The 18214-nt window shown below is 56.7% G+C and overlaps 1 protein-coding gene across 6 annotated transcripts in view; it reads left to right on the plus strand.

Moving 5' to 3' along the window:
- Positions 1 to 18214, plus strand: part of Dnm2 (dynamin 2) — a 73946-nt gene that overhangs the window by 36336 nt on the left and 19396 nt on the right. For 3 of the 6 annotated variants that reach the window (XM_005405626.2, XM_005405628.2, XM_005405630.2), the window contains exons 3-11: positions 2056 to 2205; positions 4201 to 4404; positions 6779 to 6877; positions 8962 to 9122; positions 11308 to 11450; positions 12649 to 12784; positions 14480 to 14547; positions 16276 to 16414; positions 17504 to 17590. In XM_005405626.2, coding sequence (XP_005405683.1) covers positions 2056 to 2205; positions 4201 to 4404; positions 6779 to 6877; positions 8962 to 9122; positions 11308 to 11450; positions 12649 to 12784; positions 14480 to 14547; positions 16276 to 16414; positions 17504 to 17590 — 1187 coding nt within the window. Of the gene's footprint in view, positions 1 to 2055; positions 2206 to 4200; positions 4405 to 6778; positions 6878 to 8961; positions 9123 to 11307; positions 11451 to 12648; positions 12785 to 14479; positions 14548 to 15056; positions 15196 to 16275; positions 16415 to 17503; positions 17591 to 18214 lie in introns of all 6 variants that reach the window. The other 3 variants (XM_005405625.2, XM_005405627.2, XM_005405629.2) reach the window with 1 other exon arrangement.

The following is an 18214-nucleotide window of genomic DNA, read 5'->3' on the forward strand; positions in this document are numbered from 1 at the left end:
CCTGCCCGACAAGTGCAAGGTCGTGAATTTGATTTCTGGTACTGGAAAAAAAAAAATTTAAGGATGACAATTTTGATTACCTAAGAGAGCTGCAATCCAGAATCCCGTTGGAATATTTTAGAGGTGCTGTGAAACAAAAGCAAACTCTTACCTCCTTCCAAGTATTTCGGTGGGGCCTGCCTCCAGGGTGAGGCAGGGCAAGTGCTACATGTCTGATACGCCGTGTTCGTGCTCCCTGAAGTCGAGAAATGAATTCTGAGACAAATAGGAAAATTTGTTGGGAAAGGAAAGGAGAATAGGTTGGGCTGAGGATACATAGCTGAGCGGCACAAGTGTCTGCCTGGCAAGTGCAAGGTCCTGCATTTGATTCCTGGCACCAAAAAAATAAAAAGGAATGGAAAATAGGAATGGCTCCTGAGAAACGGGAGGGGCCTGGATGGGTTGCCCTCTCCTTTTTTTTAGCATCTCTGCAGGAGCTGTGATCTCCGAGCCTTGGGGGTGCCCCCACCAACGTTTTACTAGCAAAGTTCAAATGTTCGGTCAGGTGGGGACCTGATCCGGGAACGCCGGCCTGCTCAGCCTCCACACTGCGCGGTGAGCAAGGCTTCCGCTTCCTCTGCCCCGTCCTGTGCTCTGGGACTCAGCGACAGGACCCACGCTGCCTTGCTCGTCACTTGCCCTCCTTCCTGCGGCTCTCAGACATGCCCAGGCCTCATCTGCTTGAGGTCCTCCCTAGAAAGCGTGTGAGGCCTGTATCCCGGTGGGGTCCCCTCGGGCAGGCAGGAGGTGAGGAAGGGACATTGAGATGGGCCTTGGTGAGGCCACTAACGGGGCCTGTGCCCCGGAGCCTGTGGGGCGTCTTGAGGAAGGGTAGAGAAGGCCCGTGAACGGTGACCCAGAGCCTGTGACCTGTAGTGAGGACGCAGGACTCATACTCCTGTCAGCGCTGAACCGAAGTTATTCTCGCTCCTAGGTGACATAACCTGCTGTTTCCTCACCAGGCCTATGCAAGCGAAAGAACAGGGCTGGGACACAGTGGTGACACATGGCCTGCTTAGGACGGCAAGGCCCTGGGCCCCGTTCCCAGCCCCCTCTGCGTTAAACCAAAAAAAAAGAGAAGAGAATAAGCCCCGGTCACGCCCACCTGCTGATGTTCTTTCTGATTCATAGCAGTCCTGACGTAGCTTGTGGAGTTCTGTCCCACATGCTGCATTTTTGCCCCGTCGGAAAATTCACAGTATGAAATGTTCCTTTTGGGTGCCGAGGCCACATCCCCTGCAGGAAATTCTACCCCTGGGTCGCTGTTCAAACATAGGGAGACTAAAAACGTGGTGTTCAGCTGCCTTTGGGCCATGTGAGTAATGTGCATATGAAATGTGAACTTTGAGTTTAGACCTGGGTCACCTCCCCATGATAGCTCACTCTGTGTATGGAAATACTCCAAAATCTGGAAAAGTTCAAAAGCTGCAACACTTCCAATCCCAGGCATTTTGCATAAAGAATACTCCTGTATGCATTTTGGAATCTCTAGGGTCCGGAGGGGGCTGTTAGCGAGCTTTTTGTTGCGATGACCAAATTGGTCACGTGCACAATTTAAAGGAAAAAAACGGTATAGACTGGCTTAGGGCTTCAGAGGCTCAGCGCAGGGTCAGCCGGCCCCTGGCAGGAGCGGCATGGTGGACGGGCATAGAGGAGCACAGTGCACGGCACGGCCGCTGAGGAGCAGGAGTAGGAAGGGGCGGAGCAGCAGAAAAGGGTGAGGACAGGAACGCCCTGAGCAGTCGCAGCTCGCCACCCACTTCCGCCACCCAGGCCCGGGCCCTGTCAGCGCAGCATGCCACGGTCCAGCCTCCCCAAAGCGCCACCCTGAACATGTGCGCCTTTGGGGGCGTCCGATACTTGTCACAAGAATGACTTGCTTCCCAAACTCCTGGAGGGACTCCTGGCCGCTCCTTTTCTTCCTCTTCCCGACAGAGCGCTTGTTCCAGAAAGAAGCCCGTCTGCCCCCCACCGAGACTTCCTGATTCCTTACGATCATCCTTCTTCTCTTTACAGAATATGCCGAGTTTCTGCACTGCAAGTCCAAAAAGTTTACAGACTTTGATGAAGTCCGGCAGGAGATCGAAGCGGAGACCGACCGGGTCACGGGGACCAACAAAGGCATCTCCCCAGTGCCCATCAACCTGCGGGTCTACTCGCCGCATGGTAGGTGGATCGGGCACGGGGCGGGCACAGGGGGCGGGGCTGGCGAGGTGAGCGGGCTGCCCCTGCCGCGCCCGTCGGCGTGCTCTGCGCATGCGCAGAACTCCAAGAAAGACGGTCCCGGCCAGCGCAACTGACTAGCGCCTGCTGCTTGTGTGTGACCTTGTCGGAAAGGGCAGCGCTGGGGTGGGGGTACGGCTTAGGAAAAAGGACATCGTTGTTTCAAGACACTAGGACTTGTGGTCCGTCAGTAAGAGTCACAGCCAGGTGCTGCAGCACACGCCCGGAATCGCAGCCATGTGGGCGGCTGTGCCAGGAGGCCTCAAAGTGAAAAATGGTGACACTAGCCGGGCGTGGTGGCATACGCCTCCTGTAATCCCAGTACTCGGGAGGCTGAGGCAGGAGGATCAATACGAGTTTAAGACCAGCCTGGGCTACAAAGTGAGCTCAAGGCCAGCCTGAACTGCAATAGCAAGACCTTGTCTCAAAAAGACCAAAAAAAAAAAAAAAAGATGGTGACACCAGACGTGATTACAAACCTGTAATCCCAGCACTCTAGAAGGCTGAGGCAGGAGGATCGCAAATGGGAGTGCAACCTAGGGAACTCTGTCTCAAAATTAAAAGTTAAAAAAAAGGGTTGGAGATGTGGTTCAGTGTGAAGACCTTGGGTTCCATGCCCACTGTAAAAACAACAACAAAAAAAAAAACAGGACAGGGGCTGGGGGTTTAGCTCAGCGGCACAGCGCCTGCCTGGCAAGTGCAATGTCGTGAGTTCGATTCCTGGTACTGAAAAAAAAGGACAAAGGATGGGAAGAAGTAAGCGAGCAGGTCACTGGGCTGCTGAGCACGTGTGACCTGGCTTTCAGCCCAGCACCACCAAAAAGGAAAAGGAGCCAGAAACCAGACCTTTCTATAAAATGTCCTGACCTTAAGACTCTGCGTTCTGACAGAAGCGTGCGTCTGTGCGGCTCCAGCGCGGAGGCCTGGCTTGCTGCCTCAGATGGGGGAGGGGTGTTCTGTTTTGTGTGAGGCAGGGTCTCACTGTGTAGCCCAGGTGGTTTCAAACTTGTGGCGATCTTCCTGCCTCAGGCTCCCAAGTTCTGAGATCGTAGGTGTGCACCTGTGTGCCCTGCGGTATGCATGTATGTATCATAGATGTGCACATAGTACAATTGCGGCATACCGCAGGAACTACTTACTCCTCGTGTGTGTGTGTGTGTGTGTGTGTGTGTGTGTGTGTGTGTCTGTCTGTCTGTCTGTGAGACTGTCTCGGAGTAGTTTTTTGGTTTTTCTTGAGACAGGATCTTGCTGTGTAGCCCAGGCTGGCCTTGAGTTCCTGGCAATCCTCCTGCCTCAGTGTACCAAGTACTAGGATTACAGGTGCGCACCGCCACGCCTAGGTTCAGAGAGTATTTCTTATCAAAGCACCATCATTTTGCTTCTAAGGCTTCTCGGCATTAGCTGAATGGATGGATGGATGGATGGATGGATGGAATAGAATTTATTGAGCTATTCGTAGAATTCAGGTCTGTGTCAGTGGAGTAGAGGAGGTGCGGGGTGTCTCTGATAGGGACCCTCACTAAGGTATTACTGCTGCAAAGGTGTGGGCCAGGGCTGAGGATGTGACTGGTAGAGCACTCACCTAGTGCAAGGTGCTGGGCATAGTGGTGCATACCTGGCAGCCCAGCACTGCGGGAGGCCGAGGCAGGAGGATTGCAAGTTCTAGTCCCACCTGGGCAACATAGGACACCCTGTCTCCAGATATAACCAGGGCTGAAGAGGTAACTCTGTAGCAGAGTGCCCCTCAATTTGACCTCCAATACCACAGTAAAGGAAAAAAGGAAGGGAAAGGAAAGGAAGCGGTGTGGCCCAGCAGGAGCCGGAGGCAGCATCCCTGATCTGCCCCCTGGGGGCCTTGGGGACAGGGCAGGGACCCCGCAGGGCCGAGTGTGGCTGCCTTTCTGAGCCTCTGACCCCCTTCCTCTGATTTCCCCTCAGTGTTGAACCTGACCCTCATTGACCTCCCGGGCATCACCAAGGTGCCCGTGGGGGACCAGCCCCCCGACATCGAGTACCAGATCAAGGAGATGATCCTGCAGTTCATCAGCCGGGAGAGCAGCCTGATCCTGGCCGTGACGCCCGCCAACATGGACCTGGCCAACTCCGACGCCCTCAAGCTGGCCAAGGAAGTCGACCCCCAAGGTACCAAGTGGACTCGGGCAGCGGCCGCTCTACCTGGCCCTGCTTTCTCCTGTCCCTGGGAGGCCACCGTGGGGCAGTTGGTCATCCTTCCCTGGGTGTTCTGGTGCCCCCTGTGCCAGCGCGGGGGAGGAAGGCAGGATGTGGTGTCCGGCAGCTCTCTGTCCCTGACAAATGCCTGGGGTCGTCCACTGGTATAAAGGTTCATTTGGGCGCAGCTTTGGAGGGTCTAGGCCAGCAATGGAGAACCTTTTAGAGCGTGCAAACAGCCACAGGTTCGCTACCAGTGGTCTGGGCCGTGGTTGGTGGTCCTGAAACTGTTTGAAAATGATCAAGAAAAGCAAGCCGAGTAGCAGTGAGGCCTCTTGTCCCCTCAGGAGGCTATAGGAGAACTAGGCATGGTAGTGTAAGCCCATAATCCTAGTACTCTGTATTTCCAGCCCTTGGGAGGCTGAGGCAGGAAGATCTCCCTAAATTCAGGGGCATCCTGGGCTACATAGTGAGGCCCTGTCTCAAAATAAATAAATAAATAAATAAAAACAAAAAGATCCAGCGATAACATTACCCTCGCAGGGCACAGGCATGCGTTCAGATCCCCCCACTGAGAGTTGCTCATCCTCCCCAGGAGGGGTCACCTGTGTCACAGTGGGAACAGCAGTCCAGCTGCAGGGCTGCCGTGAGGGCCCCCGGCTGATGATCCCTACGCGCTGCTCAGCAGCTAACTTCGAAGGCAGGAGGGGTCAGCAGGCCACTCAGGCGGGGGCGGAGCAGGATCCAGCGCCCGAGCCCTGGCCACCAGAGTTCTGCCCTCGGGTGGCCACTTAGGACATAGTTGGGTGCTCACTCTGTGCCAGGCTGGGTCTGGCCTTTGGGGGCCCAGCAGGGGACATGAGGAGCCGGCTGGGAAGCTGTGCTCCACTGAGGGAGACAACGGTAGCTTGAGAGGCCTGCCCGGGGGTGGCAGCCGGTGAGAAGGGGGAGCCTAGCCTAGGGGTGACCGGGCCCCTGAGGAGGTGAGGTTTGGGCAAAAGCAGAAACAACAAGAGGCCAAACCCAGGAGAACCGACAGTGGGGTGACCTGGCCTTGGGGCGCTCTGACCCCGATGTGTTGCCACCAAGGGGTCTGTGTGGCTGTGGCAAAGCCTGCCAGTGGGGACGGAGTGGGGTGAGGGCCAAAGGGGCAGGTGTAGGGCATGGTGGAACAAGCCTGTGATCCCGACACTCTGGGAGGCTGAGGCAGGGGGATCGCCAGTTCTAGCCCAGTCTGGACAACTTAGCCACACCCTGTCTCAAAAATAAAAAATACAAAGGGATGGGGGTGAAGCTCAGTGCAAAGGCCCTGTGTCCCATCCCCAGTACTACAAAAAAAGAAAGGGTTTGTGCAGCTTGTTGAGGCTGCCATAGGGCTTTGGGGTTTGTTCTGAGAGTGTTGGGGTTGTTACCCAAGTATGGCACAGACAGAAACACTCTTTTCGTGGTGCTAGGATTGAGCCCAGGGCTTCTGCAGTGAGTTCCTCTTTTATTTTGAGACAGGGTTGTGCAGGCTGGGCTGAAACTGGTGATCCTCCTGCCTCAGCCTTGCAGAGTACTGAGATTACAGGCATGTGCCACCACACCGATCTGTTTTGTTGTGTTGTGTTGTGTTGTATTGTGTTTTGGTGTATTGAGACAGGGTCTCTGTGTGTTCTAGGCTGGCCTTGAACTCACTGTGTAGCTCAGGCTGGCCTTGAACTTGCCACCTTGAACTCACAGCAGTTGTCCTGCCTCATCCTCCCTAGGGCTGGGATTACAAGTGTGTGCCACCACACCCATTTGAAATTCTTACTTTTTAAAGCTCCACCATCACCCCTTACTGTTCTATTGTATGTGTGCCCGTGCCCATGTCTGATGCCATCCTGACCGTGAGTGTCGCTTGGTGTTGGACTGGTGTTGCTGTCCAGGGCACAGGCCCCTAGTGACTTACCTGGGCCTTTGTCCTGGCCACGTACACGTCCCCTCCTCAGTGCACCCCTTGACCTTGATGCCCTCATCCTTTCGCTGCCCGCCAGCATGGTGGCCTTTCACACACGTGGCCCCCTTTCCCCGACATGGTGCCAGCCCACACTCCCTGGGGGATGGAGAACGGGGTTCCCTGCGAGGTCCCGAAGTCTCTCTCTCGGTGCCCAAACCGACACCCGCGCTGCATCCCCTCAGTGTGACGCCCGGTGCTCAGGTTGATCCGCCGGTGCCAGGCTGGCTGTAAGGACGCGCAGGGCTCTGGGGACAGTGGCTGGCCCCAGGGCCATGTCCGTCGTCTTGGCTCACTTGGGGAATGGGGGCCAGGCGGGGCGCATGGTGGCGCCCCTCCCTCACGGCACTGCGGTCCCCGCCCTTCCAGGCCTGCGGACCATCGGCGTCATCACCAAGCTGGACCTGATGGACGAGGGCACCGACGCCAGGGACGTCCTGGAGAACAAGCTGCTGCCCCTGCGGAGAGGTGGGCATCACTTTATTTCGCGCTGTGGTCTTGGGCATGCGCACAGCAGCCTCCTGCCATTACTTTCTTTACTTCTTCGTACTGTGAACATTTCCAGACCCTCCAGAAACAGAGAGGAGGGTTTTCCGAGGCGCCTCCCTGGGCATGGCTGGTGTCCACCTCGGTGGTTGCCACACGCAGAAAATACCGGTCCCCGAATGTCCTAGTCAGCTACTGTCACTTCGTTCCTCGTGGTTTTATACTACTTCTGCTATTACTGTTACTATTGCTGTTACTATTTGCAGCACTAGGAATGGAACCCCGGGCCTTCACGCTGACCTGCATCCACATCCCCTTTTATTTATATATATGTGGAGTCTAACTCAGGACCTTGTGCTTGCCAGGGAGGTGCTGTGCTACCGAGCTCTATCCCCGGCTCCCTTTTCTGTATTTTTTACACAGGGCCTTGCTAAGTTGCTGAGTTAACCTCGGCTGGGCTCAACCTTGGCAATCCTCCTGTCTCAGCCTCCCAGAGTACTGGCATGGTAGGTGTGCCCTACCACACCTGGCTAGTTTTTTTTCATTTTTAAGCATGAAAACCGTGAAGGTTTATTAAGGGCCTGTTATGTTTTCAGCTCAGTGTTTAAGAACCCATTTAATCAGTAATCCAAAATGAATCCAGTAATTCATTTTATAGAGGAAGAAATAGGCACAACGAGTGTGGATCCACTCCCAGAGCTAGGGAGCAGCAGACTTGGTTCCTAGCCCCAGCACTCCGGTACTGTGCCACTTCGTGACCCACCTGCCTGTTTCGGGACATTTCCACATGTCCTCCAGAAGGTTCTAGAATGTTCTGGGCACTTCCTCAAAGGGCCCCAAAGACTATCACACCGTCCTTGTCTGTTAGGTGCTAAGGCTGTTTCTGTTTGTCCCTGTGTCCTGGGGTCAAGCCACCCAGGTCTTTGTTTGCCTTGTGGGGGCCACACCTGCTTGGGGTTCAGCAGTGTCCCCTGCCTGTCCCTGTGGCTGTCCATGTCCCTTCGACTTTCCTTTGCTATGGCAGTTGCAGCCTAGGTGCCGGGAATAGTCTGGGGCAGACTTCAGACCCTGGTTGTCACTCAGCCTCCGCACCTCCAGGAGTGCCACCGAGCCCCGGCATAGTGCAGTGGCCCAGATGAGAAGGGCGCGTGGTCAGGGTGGTGCGGATCCGGCCGGGGGGGTGACACTGGCGACACTGGTCCGCGGAGGCTGGGGCTGACGAGGAAGCTGACCCACGAGACCCACAGCCACTCGGCCCAGCTGCACCCCGCCCCTCGGGGCGCCCGCTGAGCCCGGGCTCCCGGCATCTGGGTTTCCCTGGACTATATAGCGAGACTGTCTCAGAAGTAAACCAAAAGAAAAAACAAAGACAGTGTAACCCGAATGCATGTGTTTGTCACTGTGCCCTTTGTCACCTGGACCCCACCTGCCTTGCCCACATTAACCCTACTACTAACAGTGACACCAGCGACCTGTTCACGGACTGCCCACCCTCTGCCTGCCACCCAGGGAAGTTTATTTCCCATGGTGCCTGCTGGTTCGTCTCGCCGGCTGCCTGTGTCCGTGGTCAGCAGTCCCGGCTCTTCTGGCGCTGGGGATGGAACCCCCGATCTACACAATGAGCTACAGCCTCAGCATTTTTGTTTTGTAACAGCACCTTGCTAAGTTATGAAGTCACCCAGGCAGGGTTCCAACTTGCAGTCCTCCTGCCTCAGCCTCCCGAGTAGCTGGGATTAGAGTGGCCATCACCATACCTGGCCTTATTTATTCATGTATTTCTGTGGTGCTGAGGATGGAACCCAAGGCCTCACACCTGCTAGGCCAGCGCTGTCCACTGAGCTGCCCCGCCGCCCTCCTGCTGTCTCTGACTGTGTCTCCTCCCTCACCGGCCTCCGTGCGAGCTCTCCAAGCCTCGACCTTGCTTTCCCCGGCTCCCTTCTGCTGTGTTTGCATCGCCACTCATGGGTGCTGCCTTGTGCCCCAGTGCCGGGCGAGGAACATTGAGGACATCTGGGCCCCCTGGTCTTCCTGGCATGGCTCTGCCCTGACTTCCTTTCTCCCTGCAGGCTACATCGGCGTGGTGAACCGTAGTCAGAAGGACATTGAGGGCAAGAAGGACATCCGGGCAGCGCTGGCGGCCGAGAGGAAGTTCTTCCTCTCCCACCCTGCATACCGGCACATGGCGGACCGCATGGGCACCCCACATTTGCAGAAGACCCTGAATCAGGTACGGCATAGGCCTGGGGCTGCTGTGTGCGGTGGTCCAGGCTGGTCACTGCACGACAGCTTTCTTTCACACTCAGGTTTGTCCTCAGTCTTGAGCAGCAGCAGTTGTGTTACCAAAATGTGTTCAGTCCATGTTCACCACTCCCATAAGTGCACTTAAAGCATAGCGTGGTAGCGCACACCTGAAATGCCAGTCCTGGGGAGGCTGAGGCAGGAGGATCACCAGGAGTTTAAGACCAACTTGGGCTCCCTAGTGAGTTCAAGGCCAGCTTAGGCTACATAGGAGACTGTATCTCCAAAAAAAAAGTGCATTTAATTTTGAGGCTGGTGAAGCCTGTGTTTTCAGTATGTTGATACTGTGACTATTTTTAGTATTGCTATTTTTATTACTGTGAATTTAATTACCATTGTAATTATTCAGTTGTATGCGGAGGAGTTTGTAGATGGCTCCTGGGGTTGGTGATCTCGGGTAAAGGTCACCTGTGCTGCACCAAGGCAGGGTGGCCAGCAGCACTGAATTACAGCTAAGTGCGAGGCCTCTGCCGCCTGACCCTGAGGCCCCAGCCCAGCCTCTGAGTGGCGGCTCTGGCCTGCTGTTGCAAGCCCCTCTCGTCCTGGTCGCTTGGAGCCCGGCTTCCTAGGGTTGGAGTCGGAGCCCGCGGGTGCTTGGTGGTGCTCACAGATGTCCCATCCCGCTTCCCGTAGTGCGCGCTGGGCACAAGCACGGTGCCCAGCAGGGGCTCCTCTCTCTTCCCTCCAACCAGCGCCCCTCTCACTACCTTCCTGCCGCAGCCTGAGTTCCTTTCTGTCCACAAAAGCAGGAAGGACTCCGAGAAGTTCCCCTTCTTTCTTCTCTAGCAAAGAGGTCGCAGTCCCTGGTCCCCACCGGGAGCCCCGAGGGAGGGGAGCCCTTCCGTGCCCTGACCTAGGTTCCCAGGCCACCTGGGACCTCGATTCCATAGCGGGGTCCCCGGGGGCCCAGACCGTGCCGCGGGGCACTTGGCGCCGGCCTGGCCTTCCTCACCCCCCACGCGCTCTGCCCGGCCGGGGATGTCCCCCACCCGCCATCGGGCCGCAGAGTGGACACGGAAAGCCCTTCCTGCCGCCCTGATGCCCGGCCTGGGTGACGGTGGCATTGGAATGGGAGTGCGGCGGAGGCCAAGGCGGGGGCGCAAGGGGCCGGCTCGAGGGGGCGGGGCGGGGCGGGCGGCCTCTGGGTGGCGCTGCAGAGCGGAGCCCTTGGGCTGCAGGGCTGGGAGGGCGCGGGGGCGCGGTGCTCCCTGCAGCCGCGGTGAGAGGAAGCGAACGCCCTGCGCCCTCCCGTCCTAGTGGCTGTGCTTGCCCCTTCCCCGGAGGTGGCGTTTGTCAGCTCCTCCTGGGCTTCCTTCAAGGGACACTGGAGAAGGGGACCTGCGCGCGGTACTGCCGCCTCCCCTCCCCGCTTCCCTGCCCTTTCTCTTCCTCCCGCCCTGGACGGCAGGACCCCCAAGCCTGCCCTTCCCGTCCTCTCCCTCCCGCTCCTGTCCCGTCCCGTCCCCAGTGTCGCTTCCCTGTGCTGTGGGGAGCACTTGAGCTCCCGGGGCGGCTCACAGCGGAGTGCTGGCCTCGAGTGCGCCGGGCCCACCAGCACCATGAAAAAATAATAAAATAAAAGCAGAAGCGCAGAGCAAGAGACACTGAGGGAAAGGCCTGCTCCCTGCAGCCCGGGTGCGCGTGCCCTCCTCGCCCCTCCAGGGTCTTTTTTTGGGGATGAAAACCCAGCCGTCTGGCCAGCCCCCCTTTCCTCTCCCTGGGCAGTTCTGCTGTCCCTGTGCTGGTCACTCTGCCCCCGGGACCTGTGGCCGCCCTCTGGCCAGTGCGCTACCCAGATCCGCGCATCCAGGGCCCCACGCAGACCTCGGCGCTGGTCCTGGCAGGTGGCTGCACGAGGTGGCCACCTCCCTGTGCTGCCCGCATCTTCCTGCCGAGGACCCTGGGGGCGCTGCCTCTCTGCTGTTCTGCTCCTTGGGGCTGCCAGGCCTGCCACCTGTCTGTCCACCCGCTGCAAGTGTCTGTGGGTGCAGGACATTTCCGTCACTGTCGCTCGGGAGTGGAGAGGGCAAGGCCCAGGGCGGCCTCAGCCTGCAGTGGGAGAGCAGGCCTCCTGCCCGTGCTGCCCTGACCGAGCTCCCGTCTCTCCCCTGCAGCAACTGACCAACCACATCCGGGAGTCACTGCCCAACCTGCGCAGCAAGCTGCAGAGCCAGCTGCTGTCCCTGGAGAAGGAGGTGGAGGAGTACAAGAACTTCCGGCCCGACGACCCCACGCGCAAAACCAAAGCCCTGTTGCAGTACGTGTGCCCCTGTCCCCTGCCGGCCTCGGGAATCTAAGGCAGATCCTCATCACACCTGTGCCAAGCACCAGGGTTGTCACAGTGAACATGACAGATGTCTGTCTCTGTCTCCAGGGTACTCAGGAAGAGGGAGAGGCAAGCAACAAGACAGAATACAGGAATATAGTGAAAATTCAGGGGTGGTGGTGCACACCTATAATCCTGGCTACTTGGGAGGCTGAGGCAGGAAGATCCCAAGTTCAAGGCCAGTTTGAGCAACTTAGTGAGGGACACCCCCCCTCCGATCTCAAGTAAAAAGAGCCAGGCATCTTTCTGCATACCTGTAATCCCAGGACTCAGGAGGCTGAGGCAGGAGGACCTCAAGTTTGAGGCCAGCCTGGGGTACATAGTGGGACGGTGTCCTCAACAAACAAAAAGAAATACAAGAAAAACAAAAACAAAAAAACATTTTAACTTCTCTGACCTCAGGAGGCTGAGGTGAATTATTGTTAGCTTTTGTTTTCATGTGTGTACACAAATCCACGATGGCTTTTAAGCTCGGGATTCTTGGGAGCTCACAGGATCTAAAAACACCTTGAGTCCTCGCTGGCTGTGAGGGAGATGCCACTCCCGTCATCCCGCTTTGCACACGAGGACCCTGAGGCTCAGGGGCAGCATTGCCCACCCATGGCCTCGCAGCCGTGAGAGCTGGACGCCCCCCCCCCCCAGCTGCCCTGTCACCTCGGTGTCCCTCACATCACGTCGAGCGGGGGGGCGGTGGGCACACCTGGGACGTCACAGTGTCACCCCCAAGCTCGGAGCAGTAACGGCTGCCTCAAACGGAGTCAGTCCTCGGGGCCAGAGCGAGCCCGGCTCGCAGTGTCGGCACTTGTACTCAATAATGTGTTTTATCACCAGCATATGTTTTATTTTGTTATTTTATTTTATTTTTGGTCCTTTTGAGACAGGGTCTCCCCATGCAGTTCAGGCTGGCCTTGAGCTCACTTTGTAGCCCAGGCTGGTCTTGAACTCGCAGTGATCCTCCTGCCTCAGCCTCCTGAGTGCTGGGATTACAGGCATGCGCCACCACACCCAGCTTAACTGTATGTTTTAGTGCTAAAAAAAAGATGAAAGGAAGCCTCAGTGATTGGGAGCCTCACTCCATTGCTGGGTGGACGCGTCTTCCTTGACGCTCACACTCTCTTCTTCCTTCCAGAATGGTCCAGCAATTCGGGGTAGACTTTGAGAAGAGGATCGAGGGCTCTGGAGACCAAGTGGACACGCTGGAGCTCTCGGGGGGCGCCCGGATCAACCGCATCTTCCACGAGCGCTTTCCCTTCGAGCTGGTGAAGGTAGCCTCCGCTGGGCAGTGTGTCTGATCAGCTGCCTCCTACTTGGCCTGGACTTGTTTTTCTCTAATACTAGGATTTGAACCCAGGGCCTCCACACTGAGCTACATCCCCAGCCCATTTGTTGATTGATTGATTGATTGAGAGAGTCTTGCTAAATTGCCTGGGCTAGGCTCAAACTCCCAGTCCTCCTGCCTCAGCCTCCAAGAGTGCTGGGATTGCAGGCTTGCACCTTGCTGTTTTGGGGCTTTCTACCCAGAGAGTGCAGCTCAGAGGCTTTGGGTGTGAAAATTCCATTTTCTTCCTCTGGCAAAAACTGTGTTCTCTGCAAAATACCATCAGCCCTGCAAACCCACAAGTGTTACATCCATAGAGTCAACCAACTGCAGATCAAAAATAATTGGAAAAATGCTGGGCATGGTGGCGCATGCCTGTAATCCCAGCACTTGGGAGGCTGAGGCAGGAGGATCGTTACGAGTTCGAGACCAGCCTGGGCTACAAAGTGAGCTCAAGGCCAGCCTGAACTACATAGCGAGACCCTGTCTCAAAGACAAAAAAAAAAATTGGAAAAGAAAAGTATGTGCCGTGTTGAATAGTTCTTTCTTGTCATTTTCTCCTAAACAGAATGGTGTAATAGCTAGCATTACACTGTATTAGATTTTTTTTTTTTTTTTTTAAGGAAGGAAAGGTTTATTTAGCTCGCAGTTTGTGGAGGTTTCAGTCCATACTCGGCTAGCTCCAAGGCAGGGTGGCACATGACACAGGGCAACAGTTCATGGTGGCAAAAGACAGCAAAAGGGAGGAGCAGGAGTGTATTAGTCTAAATCATCTAGAGGTAGTTAGTGTCTACAGGAGCATGTGTGTGGGTTTGATGCAAATGGCATTGAGTGCAGAACGGGCTGAGCATCCATGGATTCTGGTGCCTGAGAGGGGAGGGAAAGGTCTGGAGCCATTGCCTGCAGCTACTGAGGGATGACGGTACACAGAAAAGAGAGGTACGATCAGCGAGGCACGATGGTTCGCACCTGTAAGCCCAGCCCCCTGGAAGGCTGAGGCAGGAGGATCACAATACAAGCCCAGCCTGAACATTTTAGCAGTGTAATAAGACCCTAGAATGATGTCATTCAGGAAGAAGGACAGTGTTTCGCGTGTCCTACTATATGAGGTTGTGTGTGTATGCATGTGTGTAAGAATACATCTGTAGATAGATCTGTGTGATGCTTGGGGAAATGTTAGCTCTGGAACTTTCTCCTTCTTCCTTTTCCTTCGGTCCAGGCAAGTCTTGAACTTGTGATCTTCCTGCCTCAGCCTCCCAAGTAGCTGACATTACAGATGTACATGACCCCATCTCTCTGTCCTGGTCTCTTTTCCTCTCTCTCTCCCTCTCCCCCTCCCCACCCTCTGGATATTTTTCAGCAGCTGTGAGTGGCTCTATGCATGGAGCTAGCTCTTTGTTAATCCCTCCTGATGAGTCTCCAGAGATCAGACCTCACAGGTGATAGCGCAGGTCCACTGTCCACAGGCCCTCGATGCATACGGGCAACATGTGCTGGTTCCAGTTTCTTTGCTGAAACTGGGGTTTTATGCTTTTCTTCTTGGTTTTAACCCGGTAAATGCTCTTCCCTGCGAATTCAAGGACACATAGGCCGTAGCCTTCCTGCACCCCCTCTCCAGCATGTCCCCCTCGTCTCTCTTCAGATGGAGTTCGATGAGAAAGATTTAAGACGAGAGATCAGCTACGCCATCAAGAACATCCACGGAGTCAGGCAAGTTCCCCAGGGGGAGGCGCCATTTGGGGTCCCCTCCCTGCACAGGGCCACCCTCCAGCCTGCTCCCTGGACCTCTCCGGGGCTCCCCTATTGGGAAGCGAGGTTTTCCCTTAGCCACAAGCCTCCCCTTGTGGGACTGCAAGGGCATCACAGGCATGTTCTGGTCCCTGGGGCTATGTCACGGCCACAGGACAGGGCCCTGGGCCCTGGGTCAACCCAGCAGGCCGAGCTGGCCTGACCTCACTCGCCAGGGAAGGCTGAGCCTGCGGCGGGCGGGAGGGGGCAGAGCTGAGTCAGGTTTGTCCCGACACCAGGTCCCCGCTTTATCTCAAGGAAGGAAGCCCGGGCCCTCAGATCCCCGGGGCTTTCCTGGCGGTGGACTCGGTGCCCCCCCATCAGACGTGGCCTTCTGTCTTCTTGGGGGCCCAGCCATTGTCTAGAAAATGCTGACCTACTGTATTTCTTTCTGACTTACCTTCCTCGCCCCTGGGTCTGGGCGTTTTTAGGACTGGGCTTTTCACCCCGGACTTGGCGTTCGAGGCCATTGTGAAAAAGCAGGTGGTCAAGCTGAAAGAGCCCTGTCTGAAGTGTGTGGACCTGGTTATCCAGGAGCTAATCAGTACAGTTAGGCAGTGTACCAGTAAGGTATCTGACCTCAGCAGCACCTCCTGGCCTTGCGGAACCCACGGACGGGGGTTTGGTGTCAGGCCCCCGTGCTGCCCACGCCCAGGTTGCCTAGTGTCCATGGCCGATCGCGGCCTCTCTGCAGAGGCGGGGATGGGAGCAAGTGAGCTGCGCCCCCCCCGGGGGTGCTGGGCCTCTGGACCTGGCCAGCCGGGCGCTCGGCCGCGCTGGGCCCCTGACAGCAAGCCTAGCATGTGTCTGGTGGAATCGGGCTGTCGCTTTGCTGTCTTCTGGGGAGCAGAGAGGGAGCCCGCATCCGCTGCTGGAGGCCGAGCCCCTGAACCTCCCTGGCTATCACCCCTTCTTGACAAACGCCTGGCGTCCTCGGGCCTCCCTAGAGCCGCCTGTCTTTCCGTCCCCACCGCACTGGGGAAGGCCCGATGCCAGCAGCATAACGAGCGGCCCTCCGTGGCTCCGCCAAGTTCCCTGCACCCCATGCCACCCCACTCCCTGGGCCGGTCTGTGCTCGATCCGCCCAGCGGCAAGCACCCGTCTGCCACGTTCCGAGCGGCGGCCTCCACCCCGGCAGGGCTGCCCACCGGGCCCTGTTTCCCAGGGCAGCGCGCTTGGCCCAGCAGCGGAGGTGCTCCCATCTGGGCATCTGTGCTTCCGCGACTGTGGGGTCCCTCCCCCGTGCTCCGGGTTCGCAGGCCGTTTCTGCTCGAGTCTTCTGACCTCGTCTGGCCAAGCCCCCATTTGCTTCTTGAGCTTCTTCGATTGGAAAGGGGAGGGGAGCAGACCAACCCAGCTGGCTTGCCGGTTGTCACCCTTACAGCCCGTCACAGATGTGACCGTCCAAGTCCTTGGCTGTCCAGGAGGAGGCAGTGTCCCAGAGCACATCTCTCGCGAGCCCCCAGGCGCACCCCTGCCTCCCCTGGCCTCCCATCCGAAGCAGCTTCCGGGGCAAATGCGGGCTCAGGCTCCTCTGCATGAACTAACCAGCTGATTCTGTTTCTTCTCTCTCTGTTTCCCATTCCGGGTGTGTTGCCTGCACTGCCCCCGGGTGTCTCTCTGCCTCGCCCCATCCTCCGCATGACCCAGGACGGGGCTCTTCACCCCGGACATGGCCTTTGAAGCCATTGTGAAAAAGCAGATTGTAAAACTCAAAGAGCCAAGCCTGAAGTGTGTTGACCTCGTGGTCTCAGAGCTGGCCACAGTCATTAAAAAGTGTGCCGAGAAGGTAACAGGTTTGGGTCCCATCATATCCGCATTTGTCCCCCATCTACTCCCCTCCATTTGTGAGTCTGAACCCAAGCATCTGGAATATTCCGCCTCGGGGGGGCAGGGGGCCTATCAGCATCTCACCTTTGCATTGGCAAAGAGAGCAGGGCGAGGGTTCGTGTCACCCACATGTCCCCACCTTGGCGGTTTTGGGGGACCAATGGGGACGGGAGGTCTTGGACATTGCCAGATGCATTGCACATATGAAACATTATGGGTCCCTTACTTTTATATTTATTAATTTTGGGGGGCTGGGGATTGAACCGATGGCCTTTGCACTGAGCTACATGCCCAGTCATTTTTTCTTTTGACATAGGATCTTCCTTAGTTACTAAATTGACCGGGCTGGGCTTGAGCTTGCAGTCCTCCTGCCTCAGCCTCCCAGAGTGCTGGGATTACAAGTGTGCTCTGTCAGACTTGGTTTGCTGGATCCCTTGGAGAAAAGCGATTTCTCAGCTGTCACCAAGCAGTGAGACACAACACATGGCCCTATGTGGGTGACACTAAGGGAGCACAATAACCGTCCGCTCCATCCAGCTGCTGAACTCAAACCACAGCTGACGTGACTCCCTCACCAGTGGCTGAGCGCAGTCACCGCTGCAGATCAGGGCGGGGGCAGGGGTGCTGTCAACCAGAGGAGTGGTTTCTGGCAAGGGGTCCCTCCGAGGCCAGTGGTTCAGATGCTGTCCTAGTGCCCGGGGTGGGTGCTGCACCCTCCGAGCTTGGTGCGTGCGGGGCCCTGCTGGTCCTGCCTTCACCCAGCTCGAGGTGGGGGGGCTGCGGGACCCTCGGTGGCAGGCACCTGTGGTCTGCTTCCTCTGCCGTTCTCCTCCTTTCGATTGCTGGCTTGCCGAGCCCCCGGGCGTGCATGTGTGGGCACCTTCCTCCACTCCCCCCTCCTCACCGCCCTGGTCTTGTCTCCCGGCCGAGTGGCTGTGACACAGGAGCCGAGTGTGGTTTGGGGGTCCCTCGTGTCTGTCTCCCCATGTTTTCCGTTCACGCGGCTCACGTGGCCTCCCCCCAGTGTGGTCCTCTGCTTGCCCCCCAGCTCTGCTCCTACCCACGCCTGCGAGAGGAGACGGAGCGAATCGTCACCACTTACATACGGGAGCGAGAGGGGAGGACCAAGGACCAGGTAGCGGCTCCTTATCTTTTTTGTGTTCTGGTTTGGTTTGGTTTGGTTTGGTTTGGTTTTGGTTTTGTTTTTTTCAGACAGGGTCTCACCATGTAGTTCAGGCTGGCCTCCAACTCCAGGCAATCCTCCTGCCTCAGCCTCCCCAGTGCTAGGATTACAGGCACAGGGCACCACATCCAGCCTGTTAGCTTCTTTTTCAGATGTAATTTATGTGCTGTGGAGTTTGAGTGGAGTTTTAATGAGGTTTGTTTATTTTGTGGTACTGGGGATCGAACCCAAGGCCAGTGCTCCTGCTAAGCTTCACCCCCAGCCCTTTTTATTTTTTGAGTCAGGGTCTCACTAAGTCATTCAATTGCCCAGGCTGTGCTTTGCTTTGAGACCCTCCTGCCTCAGCGGCTTACAAGTGTGTATCACTACACCCGGTTCTGTTCTGGGAACTTTAACAAATGCATATAGGACTGTGACTTCCAGATTCATCATATTTCATTGTGGGGTGCAGCTCAGTGGTACAGCCCTTGCCTGGCATGCACACAGCCCCTGCTGCCCGGCTTCCAGGACTGATCTAGCACTCTGGAATAACGAGACTCAAGCCTCACACAGCCAGCCCCTGGGGCACTTTTCAGT

Source organism: Chinchilla lanigera, unplaced genomic scaffold (genome assembly GCF_000276665.1).
Source record: "Chinchilla lanigera isolate Chin_1 unplaced genomic scaffold, ChiLan1.0 scaffold00094, whole genome shotgun sequence".
In the NCBI taxonomy this organism is placed as follows: domain Eukaryota; kingdom Metazoa; phylum Chordata; class Mammalia; order Rodentia; family Chinchillidae; genus Chinchilla; species Chinchilla lanigera.